This window comes from Candoia aspera, chromosome 2 (genome assembly GCF_035149785.1).
Source record: "Candoia aspera isolate rCanAsp1 chromosome 2, rCanAsp1.hap2, whole genome shotgun sequence".
NCBI lineage: Eukaryota > Metazoa > Chordata > Lepidosauria > Squamata > Boidae > Candoia > Candoia aspera.
In genome coordinates, this window is record NC_086154.1 from 232,331,150 (window position 1) to 232,346,970 (window position 15,821).

At 41.0% G+C, this 15,821-nt stretch overlaps 1 protein-coding gene across 2 annotated transcripts; it reads left to right on the forward strand.

Moving 5' to 3' along the window:
- The first annotated feature begins 5,285 nt into the window (after window positions 1-5,285).
- Window positions 5,286-7,739, forward strand: TMEM174 (transmembrane protein 174). 2 transcript variants are annotated; one of them, XM_063295504.1, is made up of 2 exons: window positions 5,286-6,684; window positions 7,529-7,739. In XM_063295504.1, the coding sequence occupies exon 1, from the start codon at window positions 6,024-6,026 to the stop codon at window positions 6,633-6,635; it is 612 nt and encodes a 203-aa protein (XP_063151574.1). In that variant the 5' UTR covers window positions 5,286-6,023; the 3' UTR covers window positions 6,636-6,684; window positions 7,529-7,739. The 2 variants fall into 2 exon arrangements, with proteins under 2 accessions (XP_063151574.1, XP_063151575.1); XM_063295505.1 differs by having other exon boundaries at window positions 5,286-6,631.
- Window positions 7,740-15,821: the final 8,082 nt, after the last annotated feature.

Here is a 15,821-nt window from a genome sequence, read left to right on the forward strand (position 1 = left end):
TGTCAGTGAGCTGGAGGACAGGAATGAAGCAGGAGGGTGCTTCTCAATGTGCTATGTGAGCTCCCTCTCATTTCACCCATCACCCCACTGAGCTATCAGCTGCACTATTTTTGGACATGTGCATTTCTGAACAATCACTACCTGTCAGTTTTCTGCTACTGAACTTTATTCAATTGACAAACTACATATTTTTGCTTGAAAGTGAGCAATTTCACATTTATGTTTAGGTGGATGCCACCAGGATCCTATGCTTTATGTCCTAATTTATTTTCTTGTTTCCTCAGTTTGTTCTAGTTGTTTCAATTCCTACCCTGAGAAAGTCAATACAGGTTTAGTTATCTGCCCTATATAGTATCTTCTATAATGAAAACAGGTGCAAAAATATTTGGTCAGTTTCTCTACATTCTCAGTATTCTGATGGTCCTTTTCATTCCTTCATTGTCTAACAGCCAACCACTTCCCCCTCTAATTTGTTCTCCTTTTAATTTTTTTGCCATGTTGCTGCTCCTGCTTCTTTTCCTCCTCCTCTTTCTTTTTCTCTGTTTCCTCTTCCTCCTGTTAATACTACTAGGTTGATCTTTTCTTACGTTGTGGAATTATTATTGTTTTAAATAACCTCCAGGCACTATAATCTTACCCTCTTCATTTTTCCTTTCCATCTCTTTTTCACAAGCCCCACATTTTGGTAAAGCTTCCCTTTCTGTAGTCAAATGTGCCTGTGTAGAACCATGCTGGCAGTTCCCTTTTGCAAGATAGAAAAATATAGTAGCATTAATAGCAATGTTAGTAGGGTAATAGTACAGCTACTTGCATGAAATGATAAAGAGGAGCTGCTTCCCAGATTCAGGTCCATAATCATAGGAACATGTTCTTTGACAGGCAGAAAAGCTGCTTGAAAGTACACTGAACAGTTACCCCTCTGTGAATTGTTTTTGTAGTGCTTTAATACTTTGTAATGCTTTGAGATGGACTCTGCAACTTCATGCTTACTAATAAATGATATCTGTTTGAAGTATTTATAGTCCTTAGATAAGTAACTTAGACAATGGCTAAAAATACCAAGTTGAAACTGAAGTGAGTTAGTGCTTTAGCTCTGCAACTGTGGTGATGACTGATTTCACAGGAATTGTGATTACTGTAATAATAGTCCGGACAGGCTTATACCAACTACATCTGTTTATTTTTCACTTGGCCTGTTCTATGAGCTTGACCTCTTTTGCTTAACTTGTTATTTGCTCATCTGCCTATCAGGAATTACCAGAGAAGATTTGGGGTTAAGAAATACCTCCATTACCTTGATAATCAGCATGACAATATGAAGGTTGTGTTCTAATAAATAACTAAAACTGCAGTCAAGACACACCCATTAGAAAGTCAATTCCACTGTGAACAGAACAATTTAAAGCTGAGTCAAATGCATACATTTAATTAAAGAAGATGTTAATTGCAATCTAAGCAATGCTAGGAAGTAGCACTTCACGGCAGCAAAAGTTCATAGGAAAAGAAAGGCAGGAGTTCCTAAAAAGGCACAACTGCAAATTCTAACAAGAAGGGGAAGGGGAGGGAGGAAGGAAGATGCAGAAGTCATCAACTGGTTGTACAAAAGTCTAGTACATGCTGGTAAGCTGGATTTTTAGAGAGAGTGTCAAAAAAAATTAAGACTCAGAAACAACGGGGGATGGCAAAGTATGATAAAACACCAAAAGGGGCTTGTATGGATGTAGTCAAAATAAAGAAAGGAATCATCATACAAACTGCTCTGTGAAGAACAAGCAAAACAATGCAACACCTAGTTTGGCTCATTCTGCTCGGAGAGTCTTCCCCACTTTTACTTAACAACAGCATGAACATACCCTGGCCACATCTTTTTTTGCAATGTCCTCACGACACTGTTTTCTTCTCATTCCAGGCCATATTTGAGGCACCTTAAAGCCATCCCTAGCTGTTCCAAATTGAAATTAGTGCTTTCCCCCTTAAACAGCTAACAAGCCACAGCAGTTTTCCTGTGGACGCAGCCTGACGTACTTTACTGACTGTTCAGTTGGTGCACGGTCAAATGACCCATAGGGGGCGGGATCAGTGCGGCACCTATTGGCCCCATTGGTTGTTGCCAACATGCTTCCAGCCCCTGAGCATAATCTTCCCAGGACATCCTGCTTTAGGCAGCAGGAGACTCCAGATCTTTGTATCCAAGCCCACAATATCTCCAACCCTCATGGTGAACATGCGGTTCAATTCTGGTGTTTTGGAACACCAAAGAAGGTTGCTGCTTTGTTCTCCACGTTTTAGGCTAGGGTGATGGCTGGACTGAATGGGAAGAATTTACCATCAGTTTAAGTCATATGAGCAGCATCATAGGGGTGGGGCCACATCCCAATCCTTGCAAATGGTCAATATGATTTCGCTAGAAGCTACAGCTGCCACAATCAAATCACGTATTGTGAAAACAACTATGATGGAAAATCACTAAGTACAGGGAAAAAGTACTGGGGAAAATTTCTGCTCAGTAAGTAAGAGCTTGGGGGAAAAGCACTGCCAACCCCCTGAAAGGTACTTAATGGAAGAAAGGAGAAAGTGGGTGAAGCAAGTTCTTGGTGAGGACTCTAAGTAGGAGAGGAGGTTGTTTTTATATAGCTCTTTATTAACATATTCCCTCAACACTGCCTATATGCATTTTCCCCATCAGTGCAGTCCATCTCGGCTACCTCACTTTGTTCTGGCTGTTTCTGAGGACAATGTGTGCACAGATAAAGAGGGGTTCAGAGACAACATCAGAAGAACAGAGTTGTGAGATGATTGGTGGCTACTTCCCACTCTGTCCTGTTTCCCCAACACTAAGTTTAGGAACTTAGCTATCCTTCCTACTCACTTTGGGGTATTGTAACCATTCCAGATAAGGCAGCAGGCATTCACTGTATGATCAGGGATTAAAAGGCTGGCATGGTTTCGTCACTGAGTCCTGGATGGGTGAATTGCAGGCAGGGGGAGGCAGGCATGATCCAGCCCTGCCCAATCAGGTACGCGGTGCTGCATATTCACATATAGGAAGGAGTGGGGAGAAGGTGCAATCATCTGTTGGAATTCTGCCTCCCCAGGAAGCCAGTCTGCCTGGGAAGTGGGTATAAGGATTAAAGCAATAATGGAATCTTGCTGGTGTTCTTCTTCTCTGTTGCCCAACAGCCTCCTTGCCTGAGTGAGCGGAGACAAGCTCAAAGACAGACTTCAGTATCCGGGCCTACATTATCTCTCAGCTTTGGCTCAGGACTTCATGGCCACTATGATTATCATGGATTGCCCAAGAATACCACAGGTTCAGCAAATGTTACAGAATGTAGTTTTGATCTGGTTTGGGGAGTTAAGACATTTCAAGAGCAAGACATAATAGAACAGCATGTTTCAAGAACAAGAGGGTAGAACTAATATAAGTGCAGCTAATAGCATGGGGAAAGTCCCAGTAGGTATCAAACCTTCCCAGCCCAGAGTAAAGTGCTAACTGTATAGTATTAAGCTCTATATTAACCTACCCATTTGCTAACATCTGTATGAATGCCTCCTCTCTGGATGTTCTTAGAATCAGAGATTAAGCTGGGGTTACCAGATTTGAACCAAAAAAATAAAAATAAAAACAACCTCTAGATGGCAATAATGAATTTTAACTTTTCCCCCCATCTGGAGGTCATTCAGATTTTTGCCATCCAAATCTTGTACCTCTAATCACTCAGATGGTGATCAGCATGTGAATTCTGGAACACTCTACTGCACTAAGTTTTTGCTTGTCCCCTAGGTTGGTAAGTTCAAGTATCTGGCAAAGTGTTTCTTATTCATTTAGTCAGTTCCCACTCTTTTCCTCAGTGTGACTACTCAAGTATCATCGAAAGCGTTTGAGAACTACCATATAACCCAAGGAATGATAATATTGAATCTGCAGGCACAGAAGTGACCCCCACCCACCCAAGGACATCCCTGGATCCCTAAAATTAAATGAAAAATTCATTTTTAAAAAACACAGTGGCTAAAACCTTGCAGCATTACCAAAACTCTTGCCTGAAAATTTGCAAAATATTGAGTGATAACTTCCAAACACACAAGATTTTGACACTACTTTTAACAATGTTATTCCTATTTTGATGCCTGCCATAGGAGCAACCCACAATGTCCTCACAAAGCATTGGTAGCTTTGGGCCACCAGCTGGACGTCAGGCTTTTTGTGAACATCTACCTTCTCATTTTACTGTATTTTGCATAGCCAGTTTCTTTATTTTGACTTTAAACTGTTGCAAGCTGCTTTAAAAAGGGCTGTTAGAAATCATTTGACAATTTGTGAGCCTACAATACTTGTGAAAATGTTCCATGACAAATTGGAAGCAAGTTTTTAGGCTATTATATTAAGACACATTTACCAGATTATGAAACAGTTTTCAGCTCATTTATGCCACTAGTGTTCATCAAGGACTTTGGAGACCAAATATCGGTAACATAGCCATGTCCATCCTCTGACTCAAGACAGCTCTGATGCTGTTTTCCTCATTTGCTACTACAAATTAGCATTTCAACAAGGCATTAATGCAAAACAAGCTGGCTCATGAATAAGCCTACAGTTAGAAGTTATTTTCATTTGTGGAGCTGTGTAATATATGAGCAAAAAGGCATTCCCTGAATTTCTATTATAAGCATGAAACTTTAAGTAGAATTAGGATTCAGGCACAGACAAGAAATAAGAGGTGCAGGCATAAACGGATCATGGTGGCTGTATTATAATTGTTAAAATATTATGACCAACAAGCAAATAAAGTATTTCCTGGCAGACAGCTTAAGTATCAGTTGTGACAATACTGTTCGGCACATATTTTATAAAAGACCAAATCACAGACTCTGGGAACATTACTTGGAAGAAGCTCAAAGGAAAAAAATAGTTTGAAAGATCTACATATCTGATAGGAATCATATTCAATTAGGCTGTAAACAGATGGGACACTGTTGGGTCCCACCACCCAACAGTGTCCCATCTGTAAACTTGTAATGTACAGCTTACCAATTGGGAGAACTCAAAAGTCTCAGATCTCTATTCTTTTTAGAGCAAAGAATGCTTTAGAGCAAAATCTTTTAGAGGATTTCTTTGTTAATTGTAATTATATTCTGGGAGAAAGATATGTGTCTTGCCTAAAATGATCCCTAAATGCAGTCATATCCCCAGCTGTAGCTCTCCACAGGACAGAGATATTCCAGCAACAATTTTTTTCACTGTGCCTTCATGATGTTGCCTTCATCTCATCCTCAGCCCTTAAGGTGGGTAGGACTTTCTCACTCATTACTTTGGAAGGAAGTCAGGTGACTGACAGCAACTGGGAACAGAGGTAATAGGGGCAGGACTGGGATAAAACAGCAAAATCCAAACCAGCATAGTTTTCTGCTGATTCAAGGATGGGTGGATAGCACCGTAACCTAGTAGTGGGGAAAGGCCCTCCAGCTACATAGGAGCTGGAAATGTAGAGGGGTGATTATATGCTTATTCCAATAGTCATAGAATCCCTACAGAAGATGCCCAAAATCTAACAACACACACTGTCAAAGAGAAGACTGGTAAGACAAGGCAAGTACCCAGTTAGCTTTATTTTGGGTTTTTCCTGTAAATGAGAATGTAGTAACAGAAAAGTATGAAGGGGATTCATCACTCATCCCACCTTTTGGTCTCCCATTAGTTGTATCTTTTTACTTTTGAAGACGGGGGGTTTTTTGAGTTGTAATCTACTCATGCACTTCCCTTAGAACACTATGTTAGCTGTAACACTGCAGTTATGTGTAAGTGTTTATCTCTGGAGACAGTGGAGGTAGGATAAGACAAACTTGGAGCAACACACAGTATAAGCTGAAGGGCCCCTTTAGGACCAGAAAGTCCAGAGTCTGCAGTTGCTTAACTGCACTAATGTGAACAAAGTTCTTGTGTAACAAATAGGAACCTCCAGCTTGGCATACTTTTCTAAACACATCCTTTTTCAGGATATTTCAGAACTGGTCTCAGTGTAATGGAACAGAACCACAACACTGTGGAAGAGACTTCTACCAGTGGGCTTTCTGTCTCTCCTTGTCAGCCAAATAGCTCTAAAATTCCTGTGTCCAATGATGATGACAAAGCTGGTGCTGCGTTACTTTTCTCTGGAGTCTTTTTGGGGGTTGTAGGGTTCACCTTTACTGTGATGGGATGGGTGAAATATGAAGGTGTCGTTCACTTTGTATGGACTCGATTGCCTGGACCTGCTCTGCTTTCAGTGGGTGTGACATTTTTGCTGATTGCTGTGTGCAAATTTAAAATATCCACCTGTAACTCATGCAACCAGAGCGAAGAAAGGGCACCTGACACAGAAAGGACACATAACGGGCTTTTTGCTGGAATTAGCCAGCCCATCACTTTCCATGGAGCTGCAGTGGTGCCTTACCTGCCGCCTTCTCCAACTCAGGGAGGGGTTGCCGCCAATTGGCACCAAGCATTGAGCCATTCTGAATTTCACCCTGGCTCCACATCAATAATTCCTGTTTTTAATCCTCATTCTGATAATGCCAGTCCCATGGGTAGTTCAGCATTCTCTACAGACAACTACTCTGCTTATCTTACAGTGGACACCGCAAGTGAAAGGTAAGTTATTTGTGAGTGTTGCACTTCAGGGCAGAAGCTCCTACAAGGTCCAGGTAGAGATACTAAGGAAGTAAAGTCATTATCATTCCTTGGGTAAATTCCAGTTACTGCTTTAAGTGAAAGCATTGCCTGAAGCTTCAACCATTTCAGTTCTACAGCTATTGCTGTTCCAGCTAAGTAAAGGACTGGCATGCATTAGGCATCTTTAATTTTCTACGTGTTGGTGTTTTTCTCAAGTACATTCCTCTCTTATCTTGAAAGAACTTTCTTTTAGCCTAATGTTTATAATAATTTTATCAGAATAACAGGAATGGATTACTGGGTGTATAATCTATTATCACAACCTGAGCTTCATGGGTTTCAAACCTAGAGTTCACTTTTGGAGGTCCAGAACATATAAAGTAAAAGTAAAGAGAAGGTTGCATCCCCACACATTCCAAATGCATTTATCTACACACTAAACAGTCATGTCCCTCCAATTTTCTTATACATGATATAGCGGAAGTTTTTATTTTAAGGTGCAACAGTGTGTTTCAGTATTCAATTTGCTGTGATAATTAAAGCATCCGCTTTTAAATAGACACATTTTCCAACAAAAGCATAAGGAGAACAATATTGGAACACACTAATCTCTATTGATCTTTCTGCATCATCAAGCTTTTGTACATTAAGTGCACCTTTGTCTCTCACTTTCATTTTGCAGGCACACACTGCACATGCAGATGAAACCCACAATAGCTACAAATGTCCAAGACCCCGTCTTTCCCTTATGGCAAAATACATTTGTGATATGTTTTAAAATTCTGGTTTTTATTGGTCTCTCTTTTGTATCTTTGGCTGGTTGTTGCGCCTTATAAAATGCCTCTCTCCCTGCTCATCCACCCATCCCATTTCTAGGTCAACTAACAGTCTTGAAGAACCTGAAGAGATACTGGATGAAGATCTTTGCAGTGACTCCTTACCTCCTCCTCATGAGAAGCTGTTCCCACCTTTGCCATAAACAGACCTGCCTATTATCTCCATAAGGATTGAATCTGCTTTGGTAAGACCATCAATGTATATAAACTGAATAACTGTAAACCAGATATATGTGTTTTACTGACAATTATTTTTTGCTGAAAACAGTTGTTCATTCATCAAGCAGCTGAACTAAATACAAGTGGACATATTCCTTCTAAGTATGCAACATTTTGCATTTGATTCCATCTCTAAAATCACCCAGCCTTTCCAGTTCACCTGTTCCCCCTGCCCGCTGGACTGTTGAATAATTTGCAAATGGATATTCAATTTTTATTTAACCCTGGGCTATGTGTGAAACCTAAATCTTTTTTTGAGCAGGGGTAGTTTGAGAAGCAACCAATGCTTTTCACTCCAAGAAGATTTTAAGAAGCAGGAATGAACGCCTGGGAATAACGTATCCTATTTCAGGCTTCATCAAGTCAGCAAATGGAGAATCAAAGACAGACAGTACTCACACGTTAAATTACTGTTGTAGTAATTCTTGAGCCAAATGGAAGGATGGAACAAGAGACAACCCATAAGTTAATCTTTTAAAAATTGTACTTACTAAAGTACAGCAATCAATACTAGACTGTGATTAGAAAAGCACTGTCTAGAGCAGTGTTTCTCAACCTTGGCAATTTTAAGATGGGTGCATGCTGGCTGAGGACTTCTGGGAGTTGAAGTCCACCCATCTTAAAATTGCCAAGGTTGAGAAACACTGCCAAAGTTGAGAACACTAGAGGTCCAAAAGGTTGGGCAGAAAGACAGTGAAGATGAGCTCAGCAAGCAGGACAAGATGACTACAGTAATGAAAAAGTTGCTCCAGCAACTGCTCTGCTCCTCAACAAAAGCAACATTTTTGTGCCTCTGCTTTCAAAACTTACCTTAGCCACTTCCTGGCTTTGAATCTTCAGCAAACCTTGGATGAGAGATGATTGCCAGGCCCCAGGCATGGCAGAGCGGGGGCTCCAGCTTCTCTGGCCAGTTTGGGGACTCTTGGCATCTTGCCTTATCCTTGGATGGAAATTCTTCTATTTTAGGCAAATTTTAGTCCCATTTTAAAAATTAACTATAATCGTATTGCTCCTTTTTTTGAGAGAGAGAGAGAGAGAGAGAGAGAGAGAGAGAGAGAAATCCACTTTAGGGCTTTTTCTATTCCCTTGCAATTTTCCATAAAGGTATTACTGGTAGAGGTGCAAATTATGTGGACTGGTGGCCAAGCATCACTAATTTATATTTATAAAGCTTTTAATATACATTTTACTTCGTCACTTCGTTACTCCAACAGTGTTGTTGTATGATTCAGCCAAACCTGGCATGTATAGGAAGTGAGTATGATTCTAGCTGCAGACCTGATGGAACATTCATTTTTTAAACAACATTTTAAAAAGCAAGGTTCACATGGCCCATGTTGGCTTATCTGGAAATGGGTGTCAGTGCAGAGGCTGAACTCCTCCACATCATGAATCCAGGGACAGCCACACAATTTTACAAGCTTCAGGGTTGGCATGTATCCCTGCAATTTTGGCCCAAATGCCAAATGATATTTAACTTAGAGGGAATTCTTAAATGTTGCAAGGTGATGAAGTTTGAAAAAGGAGAACAGGGAATTTCAGGATTTGAGTTTACTGAGTTGAGGCTGTTTGTATTTAAAGACATTACACAATGGGAAGTTGCTTGGTATGACTCATTACTGCATTCCTCATGGCCTTAAGAATGGATAGAAATGGAAGCAAACTCGTGAAAAAGTCTTGAACTAGTAACTGGTCAGGGTTTGGCAGGTTCAGCGATTGTAGCAGTGATGTAACGAGCTTTGAAAAGAAGCATGACTATTCTTACTATTCATTAGTGCACCTTTCATTCTTTTCTCCCACAATTCTTCTAGTCAAAGGTCTTTGCAAGAGTTTGCCCTGCTTTTCAATCTGAAAAGCATTCAAAGATCAGTAAAAGAAAAATGTATCAACACCTAGGTATGAGCATTTCACCTTCTCATCTCTGGAGTTTCCCCTCCGATCAGAAGGCAGCATTTACAGAGATACTTGAGGAACAGTCACGCATAACCTGTAGCACTCCAGCTGAATTACATCTCCCAGCATTCTTAACTACAGGTAGTCCTCACTTAACAACCATTCGCTTAGTGATGGTTTGGACTTACGACAGTGCTGAAAAAAACTTATGACTTATGACCGATCCTCACACTTACGACCGTCACAGAATCCCCACAGTCACGTGATCACAATTTGGGCACTTGGCAACCAGTTCACATTTATGACTATCATAGCATCCCATGGTCATGTGATTGCCATTTTCGACCTCCCCAGCTGGCGTCTGGCAAGCAAAATCAATGAGGAACCGTGTGATTCGCTTAACGCACCCAGTGATTCACTTCATGCCCCTGATGATTCATTTAATGACCACCGCAAAAAGGTTGTAAAATGGGATCAGATTTGCTTAATGACTGATTCGCTTAGCAACCAAAATTCTGTGCCCAATTGCGGTCGTTAAGTGAGGACTACCTGTATTGCCCATGCTGCTGCTAGTTGCCATTCAGCAACATCTGGGGCCCACACATCAGGCACCAACAGAGTCCCAGTCTCCTTCATTGCTCCTTCATTATTTGCTTATTTTATCTTTAAGGCCATTGTCAGCACCCACGTTACCTGGGTTTTCTAATCTCCTGCCTCTTGCTTAACTTTACAGTGAAGTGGCACATAGATTAACACAAGCCAACTGACATGTAGTCCAAATTTAAAACAAAACCAACTTGCTCAGCTTTTCTTTTTAACAGTAGTTTATGTATCTGTGCAGGAAAACACTCAGCAAACTGGAAACTCTTCTTCCTGGGTTTTCATTCTCTTTTCATTGGCATTTCACATTCTGGAATATTCCAATATTCAGAATTCTGCCACCAAGAATTTTCCACGTGTAAGCATTTAAAAAGCAGCTGAAGCCACATTTGCAAACCGTAATGACACCATAATCCTGGCAGAGCTCTTGTTAGTTAATTTCATCTTCCTACATTTAAAACCCAATAATCTGCAAACCGCCATTGATGTTTTATTGATTTACAGTTGCTATAATTTATGTCATTAAATATCCCCAATCTTCTTTTTCCTCTTCTAGTAGAAACTCCGCATCCCCAATCGTTCCATCCTTAATATTTGGCAGACCCCTGCCTGTGAAAAGAAGCCTGTTTCGCATTAGTCAGTAGTACACTGAATCATTCCTGCAAAACGATTTATTACAGATTACAAATTCTTATATGGCACTTTAGGTTAATGATTAGACAAGTAATACATCATTGGCATGATTGGTTGCATATGGCTCTGATTTTAACTTTCTGTATAGTCAGGAGATTACCACAAAATCTTCTTGTTATTACAGTTCAGAGTGTTTTGCTGTCGATAGCCATGCTGGTCCCACAGAAGGAAACTGCCCTCCCCCCTCGCACACACTTCACATCCACTGACAACTTTCATGGGTTGCTTCCCTGGAAGAGGATGCCAAAAGCTGTAATAAACATGTGAATCTAACATTCCTACAAGGATCCCATCATGTAAAGACAGAGGATTTACAGGAATCTTTGCCAACTTAGTGTTCTTCAGATGGATTAGAGCTGTTAACACCCCAAATTCCTAAAGACCCTGCTGGCTGAGAATCTTGAAATTTCAGAAGTTTGCAATCCCATTACAACTCGAGGGCACCGGATTGGGAAAAGCTGGCTTAGAGCCTAGGCAGAAAGGAACCAACTGGTTTTATAGTATTTTCTTTAGCAGCAATTTGCCAAAATATGTGGTAAGTTGAAAGCACCATGTTAATCTTCTATGGATTTTACTACTAATAGAAACCTTGGAAAGTACATCAGTGCAAAATCTGCTCCACTGCTTTCAGTGTAGACAAACAGCATTTGCCTGTGTTGATAGGAATAAATATTATTCATTTTTCTCTTTTCTCCTGCACTGTTAATGACTGGGCACCGTGAAGTCACATGAGGTCATCTCAAAAGTCTAAATGTCAGAGTGTATCTTACATGTTGGCCTAATTCTCAATGAAGCAATGTGCACCTGGACTGTAGCACATAAAATATTGCATGTTCATCCATGCATTGTGGTAAGATGCCTTGAAGCCATGTGATAATGTTTTTGCATGTTAATTGTTTGCCAAAAATATAAGCCATACATTAACTAACCCAAAACAATGTCCAGAGAACAAATTGGCAACATAGTCACTTGAATCTATTCCATGAATAATGTATGACATATTGATGTGAACTGGATGCAGGCTAGTTTTGGACCACTATTTCTAGAATCATAAGACAATGGTCAGGGATCATGGGAATTCCCTAAAATATCTTGAAGGCACCAGGTTGCCTATCCCTGATGTAGAATATGGATTTAGCACATGGAAGATGAAAAGTTTGAAAGCACTAATATTCCTGTAAATATTACATGGCCAGGCTAAGATACATCTTATTGTTTAAAGCAAAGTACAAGATGATTCCCCTCAATCCTGTGTAGAGATCCTGGCAACGTGTCCTTTAACACTCAGGGCAGCCCTGTCCTCTATAGCCGAGGGCAGCAGGCTACCTTAAGGAATGCTGGACTGGCTTTGCAATGGCACAGATCTATTTTCCAGTGCTTCTATGCCACTTTATTCTCTCTATTTCTCTGTCTCTTTTCCCTACATGCATTTCTGCTGGACTCTTCTAATGGTAAGACACCCTGATTTAGCCTGAAAAACACACACCATTTTCCAACAAATTAGGATTGTGAGCATCACTGTTTGAGATGGTTAGGCAATTTAGTTATATGTAAGTGGTATGAGCATCCTCTGTATGCATTTACATCAGGGATGGGACCCCAAGTGAGGCTCTTCCCCCTTACTAGTAAGCAGCCAAGTACAATGTTTCCCTCTGCTTTCCTATAAAAAAAATGTAGTTGGCTAAATTTGGCCCTTGCAATTTGGTGCCTGAAGGCACTTCCTGTTAGGAGAAGTTCTGAGCATGGACTCTCTGGTGCTTCATCCAGTCTTTGGTGAGATTGGGCTTTGACCTTCATTCCCATTAAAGGTGGCCCAGAGGAGGCTAGGACCTGTTGGACAATCCTTATTTACATTCTAATCTTTTAATATCAGGAAGTGCACATTATGTACATGTTCTCACATAATATAGTGACCACAGCTAGGAAGATTTGCAAGAACCAGAACTACAGGCAAAGGAAGCCACCTCATGCCAGGTCAGGACTACCAAACTTAATAGTGTCCATTCTTATTGGCACTGGTTCTTGAGAACTTCATGCAAAGAACTGTTTCTCATCATGACATGCAACCTTTCAACAAGAGGTGCCTAGGGTTGAATCTGGGTCATTCTGCATGCAAGCACATACCCTGCAACTAAGCCGTATCCCATGATCCAATTCTGTACAGCATCTAATGCACAAAATGGACAAAAAAACATAGGCTTATGCAATAGCATTGAGTTTGCTTTTTTTCCCCCTTCTCTTTGACTCCCAAGATGAAGCATGAAGGGATGAGAGCCAGGAAGGAGTTCTTTTTCATTCAGTTACCCCACTGAAAGAGAACAGCCAACAATAATTGATTACAAATATAGCAGTAAGTTATTGTTCTCCAGAGATAATGTTACTAAATGCTACCCTTTGTCATTTATCAGTGAGGACCACACAGAGACCTCTAAGAGTGACAAATGTTCAGCTTGATCCAGACAGAACTGGAATTATACTGTATGATAGCGAAACAATCTCAAATTACATATGTGCAAATGAAAAGTTGCAAAGCACTTGTAATGAACTGTTTTCTCTAATGTACACTATGTATTTTCACCTTACTCTTTAATCAAAAAGAATTTTTAAAGATTAGCCATATGTTACACTCCTTACCTTCATACTTACATTCTTACTCTCCAGTTTTTGGAGAGCCAGTTTGGTCTAGTGGTTAAGGTGCTGGGCTAGAAACCAGGAGACTGGGAGTTCTAGTCCCACCTTAGGCATGAAAGCCAGCTGGGTGACCTTGGGCCAGTCACTCTCTCTAAGCCCAACTCACCACACAGGATTGTTGTGGGGAAAATAGGAGGATGAATGAGTATTAGGTACGTTCATTGCCTTGAGTTATTTATAAAAATAATAAAGGTGGGATAAAAATTAAATAAATAAAATACAAGAAAAAAGGAAGGAGAGGAAGGATGGAAAAGCAATAAAGTGAGGCACTTTCCCATTTACACCTAACCAACATCGCTGGCAACATCTTTTTTCTATCCTGTCCTCATCTCACCCCCAACCCATAACTGAGGCAGAATAAACTCTGTTTAAAGTTGTATTTTCCCCTTTAAGCAAACAACAAATTGCAGCAGTTTTGCCACAGATGCAATCTGACACACTTTTGACCATTTGCTTGGTGTTACAGTCAGATGGCCCCTGGTGGTGGGATGAACCAAGCACTTACTGCCATTTTTGGCTGATGCAGCATGTCCCCTCCCCTTGGGTCCTGGGCACCATCTCTGGAGGCCATTCTGCTGTAGACAACAGGAAGTCCTATTCTTCCAAAGTGGCCATTCCACCTGAACCTGCTAGGACTCCAAAGAGATTCACCTGCCTGGAGACCTGGATCCACCTGAACAGCAGCTAATGGTGGGGGGCGGGGGAGAGCTCCACAGTGAAGCAGGAGCTAGAACAAGGTGCTTCTCTCTCTGCTGCTTCAGGCACAACTCTCCCCATGCATATCAGTTGTTGTTTAGGGGGCTTTGGAACAGTTTTAGCACCCTTCTGGGATAATGCCAAACTTGTATGCAAATAGCGCCTGCCAATCTGCCTTGGTCGGGCACAAGTGTTTTGCGTGGGAATCCATCCATCAGCTGATTGCCAGGTTTCTTTTGCACTGCGGTTTACCACTGTTTGGGTGTAGCATTGTTCAATAGTGTTGTTCCAGAATAGCGCTAAACCCCTGCCCAGAAGGAGCCCAAGATAACTGAGCTCCATTTGAACGTACCCACACAAAACATTATTCCATGAAGAAAAGCCCACAGGCCCTCATTCTTCAAGTTACAGTTCTTTAACAACCAGTTGGGAGAAAGAATTCATCAGCCTGTTGGATGCCACTAGGTGGCAGCTGAGGAGGGCAAAAGGCAGCCAGCCTCAGCACTGGCCTAGCATCATCCAGCTTCTCTTTCCTTACCCTCTGTTCTGTGGCTTGTCTGAATGGTTGCCACTAAGCAGTAACAATGCACATTATACTTCTCTCAGCAGTGAGACTTTGCTAGCGCAGTATATGCAGCATGCTTTCGCTAAGAGGTATGAGCACACACACCAACGTGGTAGAAGGTCAAGCACTGCTTGGCATATCCCTGCAGTAGATCCTATACAAAACAATTATATTTTCTCTCCTCTGTTTATATTTGTGCAGCATAATCCTATGGACATGTTTACTCAGAACTAAGTTCTGAGTACCCTACTCATCAGTTAAATATACAGATTTTAGTTTTAGGATAGAAGGAAAAAGGGGGGGGGGAAGCTTTGCTATGGCCAACATGAGCACATCTTATCTACTAATCTTTTCAACACTATTCCTTGTATTCCCTGAAGGGTCATCCTCATAATCTGGTAGACCTTGATCTTAATAACATTGTCTCTCCTGGTTAATACTAGGATGACAGAATACCAGGAAATTCAGAACTGTGGGCTAAACTGAGATATTTAAAACATACTCCAAATACCCCAGGAGGAGGACAATGACAAACTACTGATAAGGATGACTGGAGGGGTCTTCACCAATTACTACTCTTCTCTGATTCCTGAATCACAACATTAGCAAAGCATAAATTTAGCAAATGTAATGTATTGGCAAAAACACGTGACTTTGAGAAACCACCAGAATCATTTTTAGCAGGTGAGATCTTCAGCTGAGATTTTGCATGTTTTAAAAGAAAAATGCTAACTTATTTGCAACAACCTGACAGGGGCGAAATATAAGCCTCCGTCTCCATTCTGGTTCTTGGAAAGACCCCATATCCAATTTCTAGGCCTATCTCGTCAATTCAATTAGCCTCTTACAAATGCAATTTGCAGATGGAATTCTTTCCGGTAAACAGAGTTAGAGTGTCCTATTTGCAAAGAGGTAAGGGGAGAAAGAAAAAGAAAAGGACGGCTCTGCTCCATGTATTAATCTGCGATCCAGCTGG

Coding starts and splice junctions, on each gene's coding strand:
- TMEM174 (XM_063295505.1), top strand. CDS start 6,024: ATGGAACAGAACCACAACACTGTGGAAGAGACTTCTACCAGTGGGCTT. Junction 6,632..7,528: donor GTGGACACCGCAAGTGAAAG/GTAAGTTATTTG, acceptor TCCCATTTCTAG/GTCAACTAACAGTCTTGAAG.